Here is a 24,549-nt window from a genome sequence, read left to right as displayed (position 1 = left end):
AAATCACCTTTTGGGGTACCCAATGGATTTTATCCTTGTGGCAAATGCAAGGCATGTAAGAGAAGTAAAAGGGTCTTGTCATATAGTATCCCAGGCCTTACAGTACCTAAGAAAATAACGAAGTTTCTCACCTGTACCACGCCATATATGGTATACTGTCTGACATGTCTGTGTGGACTCCGATATATTGGAAGTACCATACATCCCGCCAAGATTCGGATTCTCGAACATTTGCGGGCAATTTCAAATGTAGATGAGTCGTATCCTGTTGCGCAACATTTTAATCAATGTCATAAACGTGACAGAGATTTATTGACATACTTCTGTTTAGATCATGTACCCATTAACCCAAGGGGGGGGACAGGATTCAAAGACTTAGACATCTTGAGTCACATTATATTATTGATCGACAGAGTAAGAAGCCACAAGGTCTAAACAGCAGTGAGGAATTGGCTGTGTATCTGGGGGATTAATGAGTCAATTATGCATATACATTTTTCGTCCTTGTATATACATTATTTGAAGTCTGTATTAGGAGAATGATTCTTGTATGTATTCATCTATTGAATTACCATGAACACTGCACTAATTTGAATGTTGCCTTATACATGATTACACATCAAGTGGTTGCTGCCTATCGCCATATGAATTTTGAATGATTTAACATTGCGCTATGCTTATTTTTGCAATTGAAGTTATGCCCATTCAGGGCTCAATTATGAGTTATAACAATCATGAATTGTAATGATGAAAGTATTTCCTTACATATTACGTTATCAGGATTTTATACATGATATATGTATTTTTTTACGGTGATTCGATATTCTTTGGACATTCAAAGATGGCGGAATTCCGGCACTCAGATTGTGGGGATCTGCCGGATTAGTCCTTTCACTGTGTTGTTTACATATTCCTAGCTCCGAAAATGAATTTAAAGTAATGGCGATAAGACGTTTGTGCTAAAACATCGAGAAAGGCGACCTGCCGAAACGCGTCTGTTGTGCGCCCAGAGTTCCCGAAATAAATACACTATCGGAACTCTCCCCCGTGAGTGCTGTCTTCTGTGAAAGGGTACGATTACCGATTGACAGTCTGGAGCTGATATTGAAGGCGGGAGACAAGCACCGTTCATGTGTGCGCTGGGGTTGGTGCAACTAAGGAGCGAGAAATATATATATATATAGCATAGCACTTTTATAATGCTCCTTGTGGAGGACGGTCTTTTGTAATTTGTACATCGTGTTTCAACCCTTTGTTTCCTTCATGCACTCAGCAATCGAATGTATATATCACTTGGTATAATGAACTAAGAAGGGCGACATGAGTAATGAATTACTAGCAATTGCGAATACTAGTATTGCAGACATTTGGTTCTAGCAACAGGTGGAAACACATTTACTGATTTTTCCGCATTGTATGCTACATCGTGTATTATCGCATTTTCTGTCTTCACCCTTGTATCAGTTATGGGGATTTGAAAACACAACGTATTTTGTTGACAAATGTCGCATTATCTTGTCAGATACTATGAGAGGAGAATCACATCTCTTATGGTGATGAGTACTTTGTTTAAATCCAAGAAAACTTTGTTTTATGAACACACCAGCATGTTTTGACGCTTTAACACACCTTTCCAAGATGGATGCCATGTTCAGTAACCTTTCGTTTGCATACAGCCCCCCATCTTCTATGTCTATGATGTGGATCAAGTGTAACTTTATCAGTATTGTTTTTTCATTGTAACCCTACACGTGAACAAGGCTGTCGCCGAAACGCGTTGTGTAGAATTAAACTTGGATCACCTTTCTTGACTGCTGCTTGGTCTTTCCTGAGAGCGTACGACACATACTTTGATTTGTTGGTTGGATTATTATCACCGGCATGCTCCGCCGGAGTGTACGCCACCTTCCAATGGGGCCCAGTATTCCAGAAGGAGCTGTGTTTCTTTTCGTATATATATATATATATATATATATATTACCTACTGGCGGTCGCCAGTAGGTAGTTATAGTTAGGACCACGTTTCCATAGGAAAACCTCAACATTCTATTTTGAATAACTTTGGCGCCGGTCGACGAATCCTCGCGAATTTCTCAAAATAGGTGGGGCGCTACGCTCCGCTCCTACCCTGAAAGTCTCGGGGGGATCCGTCAAGCGGGGGCTGAGATAAAAGGGGGGTCCCAAAACGCGTTTTTCCCATGCATTTTTCCATAGGACCTTTAGAACGAGCTACAGCCCGAACGGCTGAACAGAATTACTAGAAATTTGGCAGAGAGGTAGTCCGTAGGTCAAGGAAGTGCCTTTTGTAGGTTTGGTGTAAATCAGTTCAGTTGATTTTGAGAAAATAGCCTTTAAATCAATATATATATCTGAGCCAGCTTACGGTACGCTTACCGTACGCTTACGGTAAGCGTACGGTGGCGTGCGCGAGCGCGATTCTGATTGGCTCTTAGATCTTAGTAAACATTCGAATCGGCCGAAACCAGGAAGCGGCGGCCGCCATTTTGTGTATTTCACTCTGAAAAAAAAGAGTGAAAACAAGGAAAGGGGGCAATGAGGAGAGTTACAGACCCCCTAACAATTGTAAGGGGGTCAAAGAAGGACAGAAAAGTACAAAAAAAACATTTATTGATTTTAAAAAAAATCACGGGGTACGCGTACGGTAAGCTCACGGTAAGCGTACGGTAAAAAAAATAAAAATAAATAAATGAAAATCAGATTTAAGAGTTTAGAAATTAGGGAGCTCTAAAAAGAGCTGTTGTGTTTATGGAGTCATTTTTTTAGTGGTACCTACAAGTAAGTACCGATGCAGAGTCTAAGGTTCAAGAGGAAGACTCTGTTCCCTTCATCATTGAAGTGCACACCATCTCCTCTATAAATGTCTTGCATGTCGTAACGCAAGTTGTTGTGGTAAATGGCACCCATACCATAGTCACGGAGGAAAGCAGAAACAGATTTGTTGACGTGCTTTCTTGCTTTGTCAATCTGTGGACAGAAATGATTGGACCAGTTCCATTTTTGCCTTTGGCATATGTTGGAAAACACAAAGGCAGTTTTAGGGAAAAGTGTAAACAGTTGTGCAAAGGTGTCCTTCATAAGCATTTCCAGACCTACCCCAGTCAAAGTGCCTAGGTCATTGCCACCACAGTGCACTATTATGAGGTCAGGGTGTTGGATTTGCATGAAGGATTTCACCAATGGCATCAATTGGTGCCACTTTAACCCTCTCTGACCAATCCATTTAATGTCTACATTTGGCAAAGCAAGGTCTCTCACCATATCTGTTTTCTCTGCAAACTTTTCACTCCAGAAGACATAGCTGTGCCCTACAATCCACACTGTGAACATCTTCAAAGGAGAACTGGATGCACTCAGGAGGTGTCTTTCAGTAGAATGGCAATATGAAAAGAAAGACAGTTTGGAAATGGAGGCATACATATTTTTTACAAAACAAAAAGAACTGATTGGCTGTTTCATACCATTCTAGAAAAAAAACTAGGCTGTATGTGAAAATTAATAGAAGCATGTTTTGTATTGGTACAAAAAAATGTGTAACCAAAGAACAGTACTATGGATTTGCAGTTAGGTTTGAAAAGTCAAGCACTCTTGCTCTGTGGAATTGAAACATTGTGTGTCGAACTTCTGACCTAACTGCACACAGCAGTGTTCCATGAGCTGTTGCTATGGTAGCAGGCAGAAGTCAAGTTGGGGGAAGGGTACTAGGCAGAAGTCAAGTTGGGGGCAGGGTACTTTTGGAAAAGGGTTGGTTTTCAACCAATAGAAATGTGTCATTACATTTGAAAAAAAGGGGGAAGCACTGAGATTTGAAACTTACATGTATATGTGTGGAAAAATAGAGGGAAAGTTTGCCATTATCTGGTTCTGCTGAGAGGAGAGAGGTGTACAGAACAGAGATCCTGGCTCTGATAATCTGCTGTTTGAGTGACACATTTCTTTCACAACTAACTAATTTTAAAGGTGAGTTTACAGTTTGAGAGGGGATGTATGTGGTAACTTAAGAAATGAATAATAGAAATGGGAATTGTTTTTGTTGTAGTTACACATGGTGGATTCATAATGTGTCAGTCTGTAAAAGAGATTTTCACTTGGCCCGAAAAAAAAAGAGCAGTAAGTGTGCTTTCAAATTGGCAAAGAAATTTCGTTTTGGCACTAATGTGAAAACATGACTGTGTGTGCATAGAAGAATTATAGGCAGAAATGTATTGCGTCTTGCTCTGGTGATTTCACAGTTGCAGTAGATGGAAAAGAGGAGCGAATTTTTGGGGGAAGAAGCAGAGGTTTAGCACACACCCATGTGCTTGCCATGTATAGTCATGCACAGTAATTAGAAGCGAGTGGGGTTTTCAGGTTTAAGTCTGTAATGCAAATACATTCAGCATCACTAAGGCTGGTTGCCCCTGCTGGAGTGTAGGCAGTCACAGAGAATACACACGGTGGTGGTCTGAAAAAAAAACTGCTTGGACATGTGCATTTAAATAAATTAAAAAAAAAGGTTTCAGAATGTGTCAGTCTGTAAAAGTGATTTCAAATTGAAAAAAGAGATATACACTTGCCCCCGAAAAAAAAAGAGCAGTAAGTGTGCTTTCAAATTGGCAAAGAAATTTCGTTTTGGCACTAATGTGAAAACATGACTCTGTGTGCATAGAAGAATTATAGGCAGAAATGTATTGCGTCTTGCTCTGGTGATTTCACAGTTGCAGTAGATGGAAAAGAGGAGCGAATTTTTGGGGGATGAAGCAGAGGTTTAGCACACACCCATGTGCTTGCCATGTATAGTCATGCACAGTAATTAGAAGCGAGTGGGGTTTTCAGGTTTAAGTCTGTAATGCAAAAACATTCAGCATCACTAAGGCTGGTTGCCCCTGCTGGAGTGTAGGCAGTCACAGAGAATACACACGGTGGTGGTCTGAAAAAAAAACAGCTTGGACATGTGCATTTAAATAAATTTAAAAAAAAAGGTTTCAGAATGTGTCAGTCTGTAAAAGTGATTTCAAAGTGTAAAAAGAGATTTTCACTTGGCCCGAAAAAAAAAGAGCAGTAAGTGTGCTTTCAAATTGGCAAAGAAATTTCGTTTTGGCACTAATGTGAAAACATGACTCTGTGTGCATAGAAGAATTATAGGCAGAAATGTATTGCGTCTTGCTCTGGTGATTTCACAGTTGCAGTAGATGGAAAAGAGGAGCGAATTTTTGGGGGAAGAAGCAGAGGTTTAGCACACACCCATGTGCTTGCCATGTATAGTCATGCACAGTAATTAGAAGCGAGTGGGGTTTTCAGGTTTAAGTCTGTAATGCAAATACATTCAGCATCACTAAGGCTGGTTGCCCCTGCTGGAGTGTAGGCAGTCACAGAGAATACACACGGTGGTGGTCTGAAAAAAAAACAGCTTGGACATGTGCATTTAAATAAATTTAAAAAAAAGGTTTCAGAATGTGTCAGTCTGTAAAAGTGATTTCAAAGTGTAAAAAGAGATTTTCACTTGGCCCGAAAAAAAAAGAGCAGTAAGTGTGCTTTCAAATTGGCAAAGAAATTTCGTTTTGGCACTAATGTGAAAACATGACTCTGTGTGCATAGAAGAATTATAGGCAGAAATGTATTGCGTCTTGCTCTGGTGATTTCACAGTTGCAGTAGATGGAAAAGAGGAGCGAATTTTTGGGGGAAGAAGCAGAGGTTTAGCACACACCCATGTGCTTGCCATGTATAGTCATGCACAGTAATTAGAAGCGAGTGGGGTTTTCAGGTTTAAGTCTGTAATGCAAAAACATTCAGCATCACTAAGGCTGGTTGCCCCTGCTGGAGTGTAGGCAGTCACAGAGAATACACACGGTGGTGGTCTGAAAAAAAAACAGCTTGGACATGTGCATTTAAATAAATTTAAAAAAAAAGGTTTCAGAATGTGTCAGTCTGTAAAAGTGATTTCAAAGTGTAAAAAGAGATTTTCACTTGGCCCGAAAAAAAAAGAGCAGTAAGTGTGCTTTCAAATTGGCAAAGAAATTTCGTTTTGGCACTAATGTGAAAACATGACTCTGTGTGCATAGAAGAATTATAGGCAGAAATGTATTGCGTCTTGCTCTGGTGATTTCACAGTTGCAGTAGATGGAAAAGAGGAGCGAATTTTTGGGGGAAGAAGCAGAGGTTTAGCACACACCCATGTGCTTGCCATGTATAGTCATGCACAGTAATTAGAAGCGAGTGGGGTTTTCAGGTTTAAGTCTGTAATGCAAATACATTCAGCATCACTAAGGCTGGTTGCCCCTGCTGGAGTGTAGGCAGTCACAGAGAATACACACGGTGGTGGTCTGAAAAAAAAACAGCTTGGACATGTGCATTTAAATAAATTTAAAAAAAAGGTTTCAGAATGTGTCAGTCTGTAAAAGTGATTTCAAAGTGTAAAAAGAGATTTTCACTTGGCCCGAAAAAAAAAGAGCAGTAAGTGTGCTTTCAAATTGGCAAAGAAATTTCGTTTTGGCACTAATGTGAAAACATGACTCTGTGTGCATAGAAGAATTATAGGCAGAAATGTATTGCGTCTTGCTCTGGTGATTTCACAGTTGCAGTAGATGGAAAAGAGGAGCGAATTTTTGGGGGAAGAAGCAGAGGTTTAGCACACACCCATGTGCTTGCCATGTATAGTCATGCACAGTAATTAGAAGCGAGTGGGGTTTTCAGGTTTAAGTCTGTAATGCAAATACATTCAGCATCACTAAGGCTGGTTGCCCCTGCTGGAGTGTAGGCAGTCACAGAGAATACACACGGTGGTGGTCTGAAAAAAAAACAGCTTGGACATGTGCATTTAAATAAATTTAAAAAAAAAGGTTTCAGAATGTGTCAGTCTGTAAAAGTGATTTCAAAGTGTAAAAAGAGATTTTCACTTGGCCCGAAAAAAAAAAGAGCAGTAAGTGTGCTTTCAAATTGGCAAAGAAATTTCGTTTTGGCACTAATGTGAAAACATGACTCTGTGTGCATAGAAGAATTATAGGCAGAAATGTATTGCGTCTTGCTCTGGTGATTTCACAGTTGCAGTAGATGGAAAAGAGGAGCGAATTTTTGGGGGAAGAAGCAGAGGTTTAGCACACACCCATGTGCTTGCCATGTATAGTCATGCACAGTAATTAGAAGCGAGTGGGGTTTTCAGGTTTAAGTCTGTAATGCAAATACATTCAGCATCACTAAGGCTGTTTGCCCCTGCTGGAGTGTAGGCAGTCACAGAGAATACACACGGTGGTGGTCTGAAAAAAAAACTGCTTGGACATGTGCATTTAAATAAATTTAAAAAAAAGGTTTCAGAATGTGTCAGTCTGTAAAAGTGATTTCAAATTGAAAAAAGAGATATACACTTGCCCCCGAAAAAAAAAGAGCAGTAAGTGTGCTTTCAAATTGGCAAAGAAATTTCGTTTTGGCACTAATGTGAAAACATGACTCTGTGTGCATAGAAGAATTATAGGCAGAAATGTATTGCGTCTTGCTCTGGTGATTTCACAGTTGCAGTAGATGGAAAAGAGGAGCGAATTTTTGGGGGAAGAAGCAGAGGTTTAGCACACACCCATGTGCTTGCCATGTATAGTCATGCACAGTAATTAGAAGCGAGTGGGGTTTTCAGGTTTAAGTCTGTAATGCAAATACATTCAGCATCACTAAGGCTGTTTGCCCCTGCTGGAGTGTAGGCAGTCACAGAGAATGCACACGGTGGTGGTCTGAAAAAAAAACTGCTTGGACATGTGCATTTAAATAAATTAAAAAAAAAGGTTTCAGAATGTGTCAGTCTGTAAAAGTGATTTCAAAGTGTAAAAAGAGATTTTCACTTGGCCCCGAAAAAAAAAGAGCAGTAAGTGTGCTTTCAAATTGGCAAAGAAATTTCGTTTTGGCACTAATGTGAAAACATGACTCTGTGTGCATAGAAGAATTATAGGCAGAAATGTATTGCGTCTTGCTCTGGTGATTTCACAGTTGCAGTAGATGGAAAAGAGGAGCGAATTTTTGGGGGAAGAAGCAGAGGTTTAGCACACACCCATGTGCTTGCCATGTATAGTCATGCACAGTAATTAGAAGCGAGTGGGGTTTTCAGGTTTAAGTCTGTAATGCAAATACATTCAGCATCACTAAGGCTGGTTGCCCCTGCTGGAGTGTAGGCAGTCACAGAGAATGCACACGGTGGTGGTCTGAAAAAAAAACTGCTTGGACATGTGCATTTAAATAAATTAAAAAAAAAGGTTTCAGAATGTGTCAGTCTGTAAAAGTGATTTCAAATTGAAAAAAGAGATATACACTTGCCCCCGAAAAAAAAAGAGCAGTAAGTGTGCTTTCAAATTGGCAAAGAAATTTCGTTTTGGCACTAATGTGAAAACATGACTCTGTGTGCATAGAAGAATTATAGGCAGAAATGTATTGCGTCTTGCTCTGGTGATTTCACAGTTGCAGTAGATGGAAAAGAGGAGCGAATTTTTGGGGGAAGAAGCAGAGGTTTAGCACACACCCATGTGCTTGCCATGTATAGTCATGCACAGTAATTAGAAGCGAGTGGGGTTTTCAGGTTTAAGTCTGTAATGCAAATACATTCAGCATCACTAAGGCTGGTTGCCCCTGCTGGAGTGTAGGCAGTCACAGAGAATACACACGGTGGTGGTCTGAAAAAAAAACAGCTTGGTTTCATAATGTGACAGTTTGTTATACAGATTTTCACTTGCCCAAAAAAAAAGAGGAGTTTGTGTGCATTCAAATTGGCAAAGAAATTTCGTTTTGTGACTATTGTGAAAAGAAATGTAGTAATATATTTAAATACAATAAAGAATTTTTTTTTTAGTTTTTTTGCAGGTATTGCTGAAGAACAGTGAACAAAATTTAAGATGCCTACAAAATCTCGAGTTCAAAAAACGCTAAAAAAAAAACTATATTTGAGGACAACTGGAGGACCAAAGTTAGTAGAAGATGCTGATGTTGGGAAAAAGAAAAAATCTTCTGGTAAGCAAAAAAGACAATTCCTAAACAAAATATTGAAAACAAACAAAAATGTACAAAATGTCTGTTCTCGGAAAAATGTAACAAAACCTACAGAACAGCAAAAAATTGAGGATTTAGTTAATGCAAATATACCTTCTGCAATTGAAAAGTTTAACATAAACAGAAAAACAGCATTTAAAGAGATACGTAGAAAAATGTTTCAGAGAAGAGTTATGTCCAATTTGATAAAGGATATAAAGAAATATAAGCAAAAGGCTAAATATTATAAGAGAAAAAAAGAAATTGAAGCCATTGCAGCAAAGGCATTAGAATTAAAAAGGAAACTATTCATATTAATTTTGAATAGGATGCGTACATTAGATAAAATGGTTAATGTACTGAAATCACAAAGCAAAAGCAAAAGAGTAGTGAACAGAACAAATTTTTGTAAAGTGTTTTTAGGAAAGTGGATGCATAGCTCAAGTAGTGAACCTTTTTTTAATGAAGAGAGCTATTTTCAAAGTAATAGTTTGCTGCATGCAGTTGACACCAGAGGTCGTTCATACGAAGTAAAAAATGGTTGCATAATGGAGAAGGAGATAATGGTTCCAAGAGATGAGGTACAAGTGATGGCAGATGAGGCAATGGGGAGACGTCCTAAAGCCCCAGTGTACACTTGGAATTGTAGTAGTATTTGCACTGTGCGTCAGGAATCTATTGACAGATTTCGAGAGTTTCTAAGAGAATATAGTAAAAAAAGTGTAAAACAAAAGATTAAGGTGCTTCAAAGTCTGGATCCATGCAGAGTGAGAGAGAATACTGGTTTGCAGGGTCATTCTCTTGCTTGTCTATCTAGAAAAGTGTGCAATAGTGTTTTCCATCATTTTAGGATGCTGGCTGTTCATCATACTGAAATGAGAAAGTTTGTGAGACGGTTGTATTTTGCCAAAAGTCCAGCAATAAAGTTAAATGAATTGAATAGGGCTCTGTTCCGAGGAACGGTATCAGATGTAGAGAAGGTTGTTGATGAAATTCAGTTTTGTTACTTTGGTCCTGAACAAAACAGTGCAGAGAAGGACACAGTAAATGAGGCAGAAGTGGAAGAGAATGTAGAACCTTGTGTAAGTAAGACATTTAATGATCACATAACAAAATTTGCAATAGTCTCTAATGAAAGACCAAATGTTACTTGTATTTGTTGCCGCAGAACTCATTATAGAAAACAAACTAGGAATGTTGATCTCTACAGAAAGAGTGAAAATGAAGATAATTATAAGTGGATGGATTTTGCAACATATATATTTCTTGAAAATTGTTTTGAATTGGGTGAAGATCAGCGTATTTGTAAATACTGCTACAACAAGTTAGAGGAAAATAGAATGCCGACCAGAGCTGTACATAATAATTTAGAATTGGATGCTATTCCTGCTGAACTTTCTGAATTAAATACATATGAGTCTATACTCATTCAATGTGTTCATCCGTTCCAGACCATAGTACGTATGGAGCCCAAAACTGGTAAATTACCTCCTTCAGATTTACTGAGAGGTTTAAAAGGTAGAGTGGTGTATTTGCCCTTGGATTTGAAAAAAAATATGGAAACTATTGATGCGGATACTTTGGAAACTGAACCATTAATTATTCTGGTTAATGGTGTACCTACAAAGAATAAGAAGATTTGGCAGGAGCTGGTAGATGTGCGGAAAGTACAAAGAGCAAATTTGTATTTGAAAAAAAATAACAAATGGTATGAATCAATTTATATAGTAGAAGAAGAAGAAGAAGAAGATTTACAAGGAGATACAGAAACACCAAGTGGACAAATTGAAAAAGTGGACAAGTCAAAGGAAGAAGAAATTTATGAACATTTTAGCATACATCCTCTCCATTCGAAAGAAGTTATGGGAGACAATATTGATCTCTTTCAGATGAAGAAAGCAAAAGGAAATCCCGTGAGTGTATGGGAGGAGAGCTTGGAAGCTCGATGTTTTCCCCAGCTGTTTCCTAAAGGAAAAGGAGGACGATACGATGAACGTCCGGAACAGATTCCAGCTTCTGAGTATCGGACTACAAGACTATATGCTGAAGATCCCAGATTTCGACAAAGTATCCCTTATTTGTTCCATCTTTTATTTGAAAGCGACTTGTCTGCACTGTCTTATGCAGTAAATCACATTTTAAAAAGTGGAGTACATTTACAAAATGTGTCTGCTAAGGATTTTATGGAGAAAGTGCAGCACCGAGATGATCATTTGGAAACACAACTGATCAATCTGATGGCTTGTCAGCGTGGGACAAATGAATATTGGTACCGACGCCATGGTGAACTAAAATGCATGTTACGCAATTTAGGAACACCAACATGGTTCCTTACCCTAAGCTGCGCCGAGTACGCTTGGGATGATTTACTGGATTTTCTACGAGAGGCCAATTCAAACATTGAAAACATCGAATACAAGACAGCAGGAGAACTGTGCTCATTGGATCCGGTTAATGTTTGCAGATATTTCAATCATAGATTTGAGGCTATGATGTCCTTCATCTGCAATAAAAAAAATCCACCCCTTGGAGAAGTAGTGGATTTCTTTTGGAGAAAAGAGTACCAGGCAAGAGGTGCTCCTCATATTCATATGCTGCTGTGGATCAAGGATGCCCCAAAGTTTGGAACAGATACTGATGAAGCAGTGTTATCTTACATTGAAGAATATGCAACATGTGCTATACCTAAAAGCACAGAAGAGTACAAGTTAAAGGAGCAAGTTCTACGTTTCCAAAGTCATCGGTGTGGAAAATACTGTCGACGGAAATACAAGAGCAAAGAAAAATACTACACTAAATGTCGATTTGGATTTCCTAGACCTGTTCTTACAAATGGAAGAGTCAACAGTTTTATGTCAGCTGTGAGACATACTATCACAAGAAAATCACCTAAGAATACCTACAACCTTAAAAGAAAAGAAGAATCAAAAAATATAAATGACTACAACCCAGTCATTTTATCCATGTGGAACGCTAACATGGATATACAGTATGTTGCTGACAATTCCATTGCTGTTGCTCGATATGTAACGTCTTACATTACGAAATCAGAAAAAACAGAATTGAAGGAAATGTGGGAAGAGATTTCTCACGAGAAGACTGTCAGTAAGAAGCTGTACAGTTTCAGTTTGAAGATGTTATCGCATCGAGAAATTGGATCCTACGAATGTTCAGATAGATTATCTTCTGCAAGTCTCTACTCGAAGTCAAGAAGAATAATTTGGGCAAGTTTAGGCCTTGCAGCAATGAGAAATCGGGTACTGAAATCTGTTGGAGAAATTGAATATTTGGCACAGTTCGAACCTGAAAGTACAGATATATTGAAAACAAACATGTTGGACACATATTATCCCAAGAGAAGTCATCATCTGGAGAACATGTGTCTCTATGAAGTGCTGCAGAACTACATTTATTCACGGAAAGCTGCAGAAGACATCAATAATGGAAAATATAAAGTCGTTGGTGAAGAAGGATGTTTGGTGAAGCAAACCAAAGGAAGTTTGATAAATCACCGGAAGCTGAGTTGCGACACTACCGACAAGAAAGAATTTTACTACTTGGCTCTTTTACAGTTGTTTAAACCATGGCGTTCAGAGGATGAACTACTGGGAGAATTCCAGAGCTATGAAGATTCTTTTAATGCTTGCAAAGACAGCATACAATGCAGTACATTCTCAACTTATCTGCAAATGTTAAATGAAGAAATTGAACAGGAAACTACAATTGCAGCAGAAATTGCTAGAGACAGTTCTCAGGACAGCCAAAGTTCAGGAACATACAGTCAAGATCCCCTAGGACAACCAATCGTTGAAAATGAAGCATCAATAGCCATGAATGAAGTGGAAACGGCTATGAATCAAGCTCAAGAAGAATTTATAGACTTAGAAAATTTGGAAAGACAACTGAATCAAGAGCAGCAACAAATTTATGAAGAGATCAAAAACAAAATTGATCACGGATTTCTACATGAAAAAAAAGAGTGCTCATGCACATCATTTCATCCAATCAGGATGTATGTAAGCGGACAAGCTGGCACTGGAAAAAGTTTCCTAATTAAAGTCATCAGAAGCTACCTAAAGCAAAAAACAGATTCTACTTTGTCTTGTGTGGTTACTGCTCCAACTGGGTTAGCAGCATATAACATAAAAGGAATCACCTTACATCGTTTGCTAATGTTACCAGTGGAGCATGAGAACAAAATACAATTCAACAAGCTAACTGGAGAAGCATGCTTGGAAGTTTCAAGAGTATTGAAGAAGATGCAAGTTCTCATTATTGATGAGGTGAGCATGGTATCAAACTTAATGCTTGCCTTTGTGCATTTAAGAATGCAGCAAATTTTGAAGACAGACTATGACGTGTTATTTGGTGGAAAACACGTCATAGTTTTTGGGGATCTTTTGCAACTTACTCCGGTTAAAGGACAACCAGTGTTTAATACTGTGACACATGAAGACACGAAGAAGTCATTGGGAAGCATCGGTAATACAAATATTTGGTCCTTCTTTGAGTACAAGGAACTTACAACTAATATGAGGCAAGCAAACGATGAAGAATATGGAAGTATTCTGAAAGATATCAGGATTGGACTACTCACAGAAGCTGGCAAAAAAGCATTACAGACTCGGCTGCTACATAATTTATTTCCAAAGGAAGAAATAGTTGCAGAGAAGATATACAAGAACATTGCAGAAAACAAAAGTGTCATCTGCTTAATGCCAACTCTACGTGAATGCTCAATATTCAATGAGGAGCTTTTGAAATTGGAAAAGGAAGAGATCATGAAATTGGAAGCAGTGGACAAAATTGAGGATGGAAGAATTACTGTCACAGTAACAGGCAAACTGAAAAATAAATTGGACTCACTAGAGAAGAACATCTCCAAAACAGCAGGATTAGAAAAAAATCTATATGTTTGCATGAACTGTAGAGTGTTTTTAAGGAGAAATTTGGATGTTGAAAAAGGCTTAGTAAATGGAGCGATGGGAAGAGTTGTGGGTTTTATTAATTATCAGAAAAAAGATGGAATTGAATGGTTAAAAATAAAATTTGATCAGATAGAGGAAGTTAAAGACATTTGTCGTTGTTCAGTTCGTTTCATGCTTGTGAAAGACTTATATGTACGTAGGAAGCAGTTTCCGTTTTCTCTAGCATATGCTGTAACTATTCACAAGTCTCAAGGATTGACTGTAGATTGTGCATTTGTGAACATTGGATCTAGTGTGTTCAAAGAAGGTATGGCATATGTTGCTTTGTCACGAGTCAAAACATTATCAGGTTTATTCATGATAGACTTCGATGACTCAAAAGTTAGTGCTGATACAAACTGTGTAAAGGAGTATAATAGATTAAGAAGAAGCTATGCTCCTCATTTAGGTCAGTATCCTGTGTTGGAGAAACGTGTAGTTTCTCGTAAAAGGAGAAATGAGAATATCTGTAATGAAGATGTAGAGAAGAGGAAAAAAAAGAGGAGTGATGTAATTGCAAGCAAAAAGAATAAGGAAAATGAAGAACAGGTTGTAGGATGTCATTTTGAAAATAGCTCTGGTGTCAACTGCTACGCAAATGTAGTGCTGAATGTTGCTTTTTATCTGGAAAGTTTGCAAGAGCAGATAATAATAAATCAGGGAAAAAGATTCTGTTCAGAGCTCAGTCTCCTTTTTCAAAAGCTGAGTAAAGATAAAACTCAAATAGAAAGTGCTACTGATATTAGAAAACTTTTAGATGTATGTTCAGGACGAACACAGTTTTCTCAAAATGAACAGCAAGATGCTCACGAATTTTTGATGTATTTTCTTCAGGTAGTGGAAGAAGAAGGAGTTCCCATTGACATTTTTTTTGGTCTCTCTTATAAATGGGAACATAGTTGTGATAATTGTTATAATATAAGTGGTTCTATTGTTGATAATGAAAGGTTTATTTATTTGACATTGCCAGAGAGTAAAACAGTCACTTTTGCAAACTTAGTTAAAGATGCTAATCATAGCATGAAATGTGGTGAGTGTAATTCTGACATGTTATCAACATTAATTTTAAGGGAATACGGACAGTATGTAATTTTAATGATGCAACGATGTAGAGCTGATGGATCAAAATTGGATACTTTAATAAAGAAGTTTACAGGACAGCAATTATCAATTTCAGGAAAAACTTTTGTAACTGTTGCAATAATTTTCCATGATGGACCTACTGTTACTTCTGGACATTACACAGTTTATCTAAAATGTGAAAAAGGATGGACACTGTGTAATGATTCCCAATTGATTTTCAAACAACGTTTGCCTTTTGATTTAGCAAATTCCTATCTAATCTTCCTGAAACCTAAATTTTAGAGAGACTTGGCAAGATCTGGACAAAATAATTTTACCATTTTACAGGATTACCATTGCAATTTTGTAGAAAAAAGATTTTTAAAATTATCATTTGGCCTAAAGGAAAGATAACCAATTGTAATGTGGACTTTTTAAATTTTTAATGCAATTTTGAAAAACCAATAATTTAGAGATTATCGGTAACTTCTGCACATTTTAAATTTTGGAATGTTATTGGACTGCCACTGGAAATTTTTTCAAAAATAATTTCAAAAATTACTATTTGGCCATGTGGAAAAGTAAGCAATTCTATTGTGGACTAAATAAATTATTCAAAAAATTTTCGTGAACCAAAATGTTACAGAGAATCGGTGAGATCTGGACAGATTAAACTTTAGAATTTTAATGGTTTTCCCTTGGAAATTTATTCCAGGGAAAGAATAAAAAATACTATTTGGCCTAAAGGAAATAAAATCAGATGTATTTTGGAGTTATTTGAGATATATTATTGTGAATGTACTTCTGAAACAAAAATATCAGACGGTATTTTAAAGAAAAAAGTATTGTTTTTAGATGACATTTTTTAAGAATAATATGCATTTCTGTAATGATAAGTTTAAGTGAGAAGAGATTCTGGGCTTTTTTAATACAATCTTTGAGATTGTTATTTTTTTTTGCCCGCTGTAAAATGATGAATGCAATTGCTTTCACAATTTATAGTGAAATGCAATATATTCTGAAAACAGCAAAAATAAGGCAAAAATATTTTTTGGGAAAAAATGTAAATATGTGTACTGTATTATAAAATGTTTTAAAAATATTAATACTTTTTTCTTTTTTTTCAGATCGATATAGAAAATTTTCGTAAACTACAACCATTTTAAAAACTATTTTTTAAAAAAACAAATGAATAAATATTTTTTTCAGTGAGTATGGTAAGTCAATAGTAATAATTGTAGTCTTTCAAGGACCTTGTAATGTGAAAAATGATTTTTAGTGTTTTTTTTAAAAAATAAAAAAAAAGGTACGCTTACCGTACGCGTACGGTAAAAAAAAAAAAAGTTTTTTAAAAAAAATGTAAAAAAAAGATGAAAGATAAGGTTGGCTCTTAAAAGAACCGTTGTGTTCATGCAGGGACAGAGGAAAGGAACCATGGGAAAATCATTCAAAGCTACAAATGTGCTGATCTATTTTGTTATTCACTAGGGAAACACTGGTCTCCCTATAACAAATTAGAGCTTTACAAAATGTGCAATGAATATCAACCTTCCGAAATCGAGGGTTCATTTCCAGAGGGCCAGCAAAAGGAGATTCTCCCCCCACAGATGAAGGGCTCACCTGAGCTGCAGAAGAAGGAGTAAGCTCTGCAGGTGATGGTCCAGGCTGAGCTGCTGTGGATGTACTGGCTCGTCTTTCTGAAGAGTTACCTCCAAAAAGTTGAGCATGTGTCCTTTTGTGTACATCCTTGAGGTGCCTCATCATGGTGTGATTCCCAAAGGAATACTTCCTGTCAGGATTACCTCTAGAAAGTACACGCTTACACAGCTTGCAAGTAACTAAGGGTGCATTCACCTTTTGCTGGCCTTCTGGAAAAGTAAAATAATCCCAAACATAAGAAGGTTTTACTTTCCTCGTTCTCTGCCTCAAGACAGTGCTGCTGGTGCTAGCCTCACTCTCAGAAGAGCTCTGCTGTTCTGCCATCGTATCCCAAAGACAAACCAGCTCCTTCTCCCAAGGGATCACAAGCAGAAATGAGGGGAATGGGTGTGGTGTAGGAGAGTTCTAGAACTGAAAGTAGTTTCAACCAATCAAAAGTTGTGTTTCAAGATCACATGACCTACCGTACGCTTACGGTACGCTTACGGTGCGCTTACGGCAAAAAGTACGCGTGCGCGTAAAAAAGACACGCGCTTGCGCACATGCGCATAACAGTCATTTCCCGGCACTTCCGCGTAACGTGCGCGTGTTGCGTAAGCGCGCACGCGTCCCACGCGCAGTACGCGCGGCTACGCAAAGTGCGTAACTATACGCAAGCAGCGTAGATAGATTACGGACGTTGCGTAAACCGTACGCTTACCGTGAGCTTACGGTACGCGTACTATAAAAAAAAAAAAAAAAAAAAAAAAAATCTGGAAATAAATTTTACATGTTTATTTTAAAAAATATATATAAAAAAAATATTTAAGGATTTTAAAAATTAAAGCATAGTCTTTATAAAAGATAAGAAAATTAAAATAAAAATATGTTTGAAAAAAATGAAGAATATAAAAAAAAAATAGCATTTAAAAAACCTTGCAAATTCACTGAAAAAACCATGGGTTTCACACACGTTATAGTTAGGAATTAGCATTTAAAAAACCTTGCAAATTCACTGAAAAAACCATGGGTTTCACACACGTTATAGTTAGGAATTAGCATTTAAAAAACCTTAGAAATTCACTGAAAAAACCATAGGTTTCACACACGTTATAGTTAGGAATTAGCATTTAAAAAACCTTAGAAATTTAGTGAAAAAACCATAGGTTTCACACATGTTATAGTTAGCTGGACATTTTACTCGTAAAAAACCAATGAAATTGCCCCGTTATAGTTAGTTCAGCTAACTATAACTCGCGCGCCCGCAATGCACTGCTGATGACGTCACATATTACATCACTCATGACATGGTCAGTGACATCACTCATGACATCACTGATGACATCTCAAATGACATCACTGATGACATCACTGATGACATCATCCAGTGAATGTGTGTTATTCTGAAAATTAAATATGTTTTATATATGTATATCTCATGGTCGATGGAAGAATAAATGGGTATATAAGTGTCTAAATGGATGATTTGTTTTTGAAAAATTGATTGTGTAACTGACTGATTAAGTGTATCATAGTGAATACATGGCTTAGTGAGTAATGTTTAAATATGTAAATATCTGTATCAGTCTCTCACTTTGTGTATAAGTGGCTGCATGGGTTGGTGAGTAGCTACATGGGTGCCTATTTAGGTTATTAGTTGTTTTTTTGAGTATCAGTCTGAGTGTCTGCATGGTTCGGTGGGGGGTATTACGTAGTGCATCGGTGCATGAATGAGTGACTCACTGTTTGTATGTGTTGAACACAGCATGTGTGCAGGACTGTATGGGTGGATGAGTGTGTGTATGGGTGTGTTAGTGAGTGAATGACTGTCTCAATAGTGTCTTCAGGAGTAACTACATACGTTTTAAACTAGTATATGTGACTATTGGTGTATATATGTGAGTATATGTGAAAGTGAGAGATTGAAAGAGTTCCTGTATGAATAAGTATGTGTTTCTATAAGTGATTGTTTAAAAGACTAAGTATGTGTAAGTTTCCGTAGAAGTAAGTGTGGTGGTGTGTGTATAACTGTATATGCAAGTAAATGTATGTTTGATTCTTTATTAGCATGAGTGACTATGTGTGTGAGTAACTCTATGGATGAGTGGCATTGTGTAACAGGATGTATAGATGTATGAGTACATATGATGAGTGAGTACATGTATGAGTGACTGTATAGGACTGTTGGTGAATGAGTGGATGTGTATGTGGATCTTAGAATTACTGAAGAGGTTGTTGTAACTGGTATTGGTATGTCCATTGTTTTGAAATTTTTAGTCTCTATTTTTGAATGTGTGTATCAAAGCTTATATTAAGGTGAGAGGAGGTCTGCCACTCTATCACAAGGATGATGTCATCAGTGAGGTCATCAGTGATGTCATTTGAGATGTCATCAGTGATGTCATGAGTGATGTCACTGACCATGTCATGAGTGATGTAATATGTGACGTCATCAGCAGTGCATTGCGGGCGCGCGAGTTATAGTTAGCTGAACTAACTATAACGGGGCAATTTCATTGGTTTTTTACGAGTAAAATGTCCAGCTAACTATAACATGTGTGAAACCTATGGTTTTTTCACTAAATTTCTAAGGTTTTTTAAATGCTAATTCCTAACTATAACGTGTGTGAAACCTATGGTTTTTTCAGTGAATTTCTAAGGTTTTTTAAATGCTAATTCCTAACTATAACGTGTGTGAAACCCATGGTTTTTTCAGTGAATATATATATATATATTACCTACTGGCGGTCGCCAGTAGGTAGTTATAGTTAGGACCACGTTTCCATAGGAAATCCGCAACATTCTATTTTGAATAACTTTGGCGCCGGTCGACGAATCCTCGCGAATTTTTCAAAATAGGTGGGGCGCTACGCTCCGCTCCTACCCTGAAAGTCTCGGGGGGATTCGTCAAGCGGGGGCTGAGATAAAAGGGGGGTCCCAAAACGCGTTTTTCCCATGCATTTTTCCATAGGACCTTTAGACAGGGCTACAGCCCGAACGGCTGAACAGAATTACTAGAAATTTGGCAGAGAGGTAGTCCTCAGGTCAAGGAAGTGTCTTTTGTAGGTTTGGTGTAAATCTGTTCAGTAGAGTCTGAGAAAATAGCCTTTAAATCAATATATATATCTGAGCCAGCTTACGGTGCGCTTACCGTACGATTACCGTACGCGTACGGTGGCGTGCGCGAGCGCGATTCTGATTGGCTCTTAGATCTAAGTAAACATTCAAATCGGCCGAAACCAGGAAGCGGCGGCCGCCATTTTCTCTCTCGCACTGAGAGTGATTTTTAAAATATAAAGCCCAAAAACATGTAAAGGGGCTGTTTAGACAGCTCCCACACACATAGCCATGTTGAGGGAGTCCCCAAAGATCCCCCAAGGCCAAAAACTGAATTTTTATTTTTTCGGTAATTTCGCCGATTACGCTTACCGTACGCGTACGGTAAAAAATAAAAAATAAAAAAAAATTATCCACACTCTCTCCACCCCGTGTGCAATTGGTCCACGAAGGGCACCAATTGTGCATGGCTTATTTCACCTGAGATAAACTAAAATATTAATAAAAAAATAATAAATAAAAAAATTATCCACACTCTCTCCACCCCGTGTGCAAATGGTGCCCGAAGGGCACCATTTGTGCATGGCTTCTAAAATATACGAAAAATTAAAATATTACCTTTCAAAACGAAGTGCATCATATGTCCTCCATGTGCGCACGGTGCGCGAAGCGCATCGTGCGTACATGGCCCATCTAGCATAACGTGGGCACGCGGTGCGCGTAGCGCACCGCGTGCCCACCGTGCGTGCACGGCACTAACTGCGTAAAGTGGGCGCGCGGTGCGCAAAGCACGGAACGAACTTCGTTAAGTGGGCGCGCACGCCACGAATGGCGTAAAGTAACTTAGCATTTAAAAAAACGTACAAATTCACTGAAAAAACCATAGGTTTCACACACGTTATAGTTAGGAATTAGCATTTAAAAAACCTTGCAAATTCACTGAAAAAACCATAGGTTTCACACATGTTATAGTTAGCGGAAATTTTACTGATAAAAAACCAATGAAATTCCCCCGTTATAGTTAGTGCAGGCAACTATAACTCACGCGACCGCAATCTTCTGCTGATGACATATGTGTCTTTATGAAAAAAAAATATTTGTAATATATGTATAGCTAAAAATGTATGGAAGAAGACATGGGCAAATAAGTGTCTAAATACAGTATTAGCATCAGCAGAGGATTGCGGTCGCGTGAGTTATAGTTGCCTGCACTAACTATAACGGGGGAATTTCATTGGTTTTTTATCAGTAAAATTTCCGCTAACTATAACATGTGTGAAACCTATGGTTTTTTCAGTGAATATATATATATATATATATATATATATAGATAGAAAACACTATCATAAACCTGGCCAATATCAATTTAACTAGAGCGGAACAGCAGTTATTATCATTAGGCCTATCATACTGCCCGGAATCCAATTTTGATTATGTGCAAACTAGGGCGGACATTTATTGTTTCATCAGAAAATTGAAATTAGCTAAATGTCATTTGTCAAAGGCTAATAGGGATCAAACCAACCCTAATGAGAGCATGAACAGTGACAAAGATAAAGAGAAAGAACCATGGAACCTAATGGTATCGGATGCAGGATTATTGCAAGACATGCAAGACCTACAAATGGAACAATCTCAAACAACCAGCAATATGACGGCACAAATTATCTCAGACAATCAGGATTACAGGTTGGATAGACTGGCAGTAAAAGGCGTCAAACCGAGCTCTCCATTTAAGATGAAGTCCAAATTTGTACCAGTGATGCTACGTGACTCTTTAGACATTTTCAGTGAACAATTGGTGGCACAGATCAAAAGTCTTAATTATTCATTAAATAAGTCAAAAGTAAAATACACTCATCAAGAAAGAAGCTATTTTGCATTAATTAAGAAGCTTAATGAGAACAATAAGGTTGTCATTAGAAATGCGGATAAGGGTGGGAATATAGTGTTGTGGCCTTTGGAACAGTATTTAGAGGAAGCACGTAACCAACTTATGGATGGGGAATGTTATCGAAAAAGTACCATCTTAAAATACAAGCAGATGCAATAACAATTTTTCTCTTTATTACTGGCATGGAAAAGTGTGGGCATGATTAATTGGGATGAATATAAGTTTTTAAAAAAAGATCACCCAACCACACCAGTCATGTATTTTGTACCCAAGATACATAAAAATATCACGAGGCCACCGGGTAGACCCATCATTGCTGCCTGCAATGGACCCCTAGAAAATGTGTCCAGATACATTGATTATTTTTTACAAGATCATGTGAAAGAATTGAAGTCATATGTGCAGGACACTAGCGACTTTTTGAGAAAGGTTAGAGATATAACATGGGATGAGAATTACTTACTTATTGCTCTGGATGTATCGTCTCTATATACTTGTATCAAAAATATAGATGGTCTTAGAGCAGTAGAATACTTTTTATCCGAAAGAGCTATCCAATTTGAACAGCACAACAAAATGCTCTATAACATGTTAACATTTTGTCTTAACAATAATCTCTTTTCCTTTAACAATCAAATGTATCATCAGACTCAGGGAGTAGCCATGGGGGCCAGCTTTTCCCCCAGCTATGCCTGTTTATTCATGGGCTGGTCCTCATGAGGCAACATGAATCAACATTCAAGACTCACATGGTAAGTTGGTTGAGATTTATAGATGACTTATTCATTATATGGAGAGGAAGTGAAAAGAGTGCATTAGAATTTATAGAACTCCTTAATGAAAATAATGTTAATCTGAAATTTACTTATGATATAAGCAGTGCACAGGTTACCTTTTTGGATGTACAAATCAAAATAGTTAATAATAAATTAACCACTACCCTGTTTAGGAAGCCAACTGCGGGCAATACGCTTCTCCATGCAACTAGCGCACATCCGACACACCTCATTAATAGCATCCCGTATGGGGAAATGCTACGAATACGCCGTATATGCAGCGAAGAGGAAGAAGTTGATAAAATACAAGGAGAGTGCCATAATCGGTTCTTGGCACGAGGATATAAGAGTAAGGTAATTGAAGCAGCTATCATGAAATCTAAACAGAAAGCTAGAACAGACCTCCTACAATATAGGAATAAGTCTGATAACAAGAAAAATGTAGTTGACCCTATCAGACTAATTCTGGGGTTTTCTAAACAGGATAAACAAATTCGCACCATCGTTAGACGTAATTGGCCATTAATCAAGGATGATCCTATTATAGGGAAGCTTATAACGAATAATCCCTCTATAACATTCAGAAAGACTTCTAGCATGGGCAATGCATTAGTAAAAAGTAGCCCAGAAGACCTAAGTAAAACAACGTGGTTAACTGCTAGGAAGGGTTTCTTTAAGTGCACCACCTGCAAAGCTTGCCAACAAGGTATTAATACTAGCTCCTATTGCACTGCATTCGACAATAAAATACATCTAATTAAACAACATCTCACCTGCAAGACTGAATTTGCAGTGTACGTATTGGAATGCAGTTGTAATCTTAAGTACATAGGAAGCACCAAACTAGCAGTGCACAAAAGAATCCTACAACATATGAGGGCCATTACTAATAACGATGTTACATACCCAGTTGCGAGACACTTTAAAGAAATCTATGATAGCAATTTGAAAGACCTTAGATATTATGCCTTAGATTCAGTTCCAGTACATAAAAGAGGTGGTGATCGTGAGGGTAAATTAAGACGGTTGGAAACTAGATATATTCTAGAATTTGATTCTAAGTACCCTAGAGGACTTAACTCGACTGAGGATTTGCACACATACATATGATATCAACCTTTTATCATCTTTTAGTATTGTACTGTATATGTATTATTTTATCGAGTTTAAAAAGGTCCGCCAAGTAATTTATACCGATAGAGGTGTTTTTGCACATATATTTAAAACAGGCAAATCCTTTTACAATAGTTGTAATTCCTGTTATTTTAAATGAGTGTAACATTTCTCATAAGGTATATAACAACATGATTCAGATTTTATATTATATTTTACATTACTTTATAGTATTTTATTTGGTGTTTCCCCACAATACTCGAGATCATACATATATTAATTTACAAGGATTATTTGAGGCACTGCTTATTATCACTGAGAATAGACTGATCTGTACTCCATGCGAGAGTATAAAAGAATAACGTTACACATGATATGTCAATAAGAGAGGGTAACTTTAGGAATGGAAGGGAGAGGTGTGTTGGAGTAGTGACCAGGAAGTTGGATTTTAGAATATTTATATAATTAATAATTTTTTAGATATATTTATATATGCACAGTTTTATATTGAACGTTTTCTTAGAAATTGTTTAAAACGTGTATTATATTTATTGAATGTATTTATATGTAATATTTATTAATTTTAACTATCCTCAATTACCCATCTAAGGAGCAATATGGACAGGTATATATTAACTAAGATAACATCCTAAACCATTACACCATACGCTCGTATTTCTCCCCTCCTAACCGCTTTTACCCAAACACATAGTTTTATCTTTGTCTTTATCTCCTATTACATTTGCCATGAATTTTATATAGTTTTTAATTTTAGCCAAGCATGTATATTGTATTAGACCTGGAAGAAACAAACATATTGGGTTACGGTAAACATTTTTTCTTATTATTTTGACCATATATCCACTTAGGGTTGTACATATTTAATTTATCTACAACCGATACTAAATATATTTTGGCTATGCACAGCACTTTATTATATTATATATATTTTTATAATATTAATTTTAAATTCAACACATAATCTCACTTTATCCGTTTTCTCTTTTTCTTTTACCATATAAGAATAATTTTTTAAGGTTTTGC

The 24,549-nt window shown here is 37.3% G+C and overlaps 1 protein-coding gene across 1 annotated transcript; it reads left to right on the top strand.

Moving 5' to 3' along the window:
* Positions 1 to 6,543: 6,543 nt before the first annotated feature.
* LOC146812140 (uncharacterized) lies at positions 6,544 to 21,775 on the top strand. The gene is made up of 3 exons (XM_085615139.1): positions 6,544 to 7,157; positions 8,553 to 14,517; positions 21,227 to 21,775. Exons 2-3 carry the CDS (start codon positions 8,866 to 8,868, stop codon positions 21,773 to 21,775), a joined length of 6,201 nt encoding a protein of 2,066 aa, XP_085471265.1. The 5' UTR covers positions 6,544 to 7,157; positions 8,553 to 8,865.
* The last annotated feature ends 2,774 nt before the right edge of the window (positions 21,776 to 24,549 follow it).

The sequence above is a fragment of the Triturus cristatus genome, chromosome 7 (assembly GCF_964204655.1).
Source record: "Triturus cristatus chromosome 7, aTriCri1.1, whole genome shotgun sequence".
NCBI classification, from domain to species: Eukaryota; Metazoa; Chordata; class Amphibia; order Caudata; family Salamandridae; genus Triturus; species Triturus cristatus.
This window is presented reverse-complemented; position numbering and strand designations above follow the sequence as displayed.

What these genes read in the sequence shown, in the direction of transcription:
- LOC146812140 (XM_085615139.1), top strand. Translation starts at nt 8,866, where the DNA reads ATGCCTACAAAATCTCGAGTTCAAAAAACGCTAAAAAAAAAACTATAT. An exon ending in AGGAAAATGAAGAACAGGTT is followed by an intron (nt 14,518 to 21,226) that starts GTAGGATGTCAT and finishes CATTTGTCAAAG; the next exon opens with GCTAATAGGGATCAAACCAA.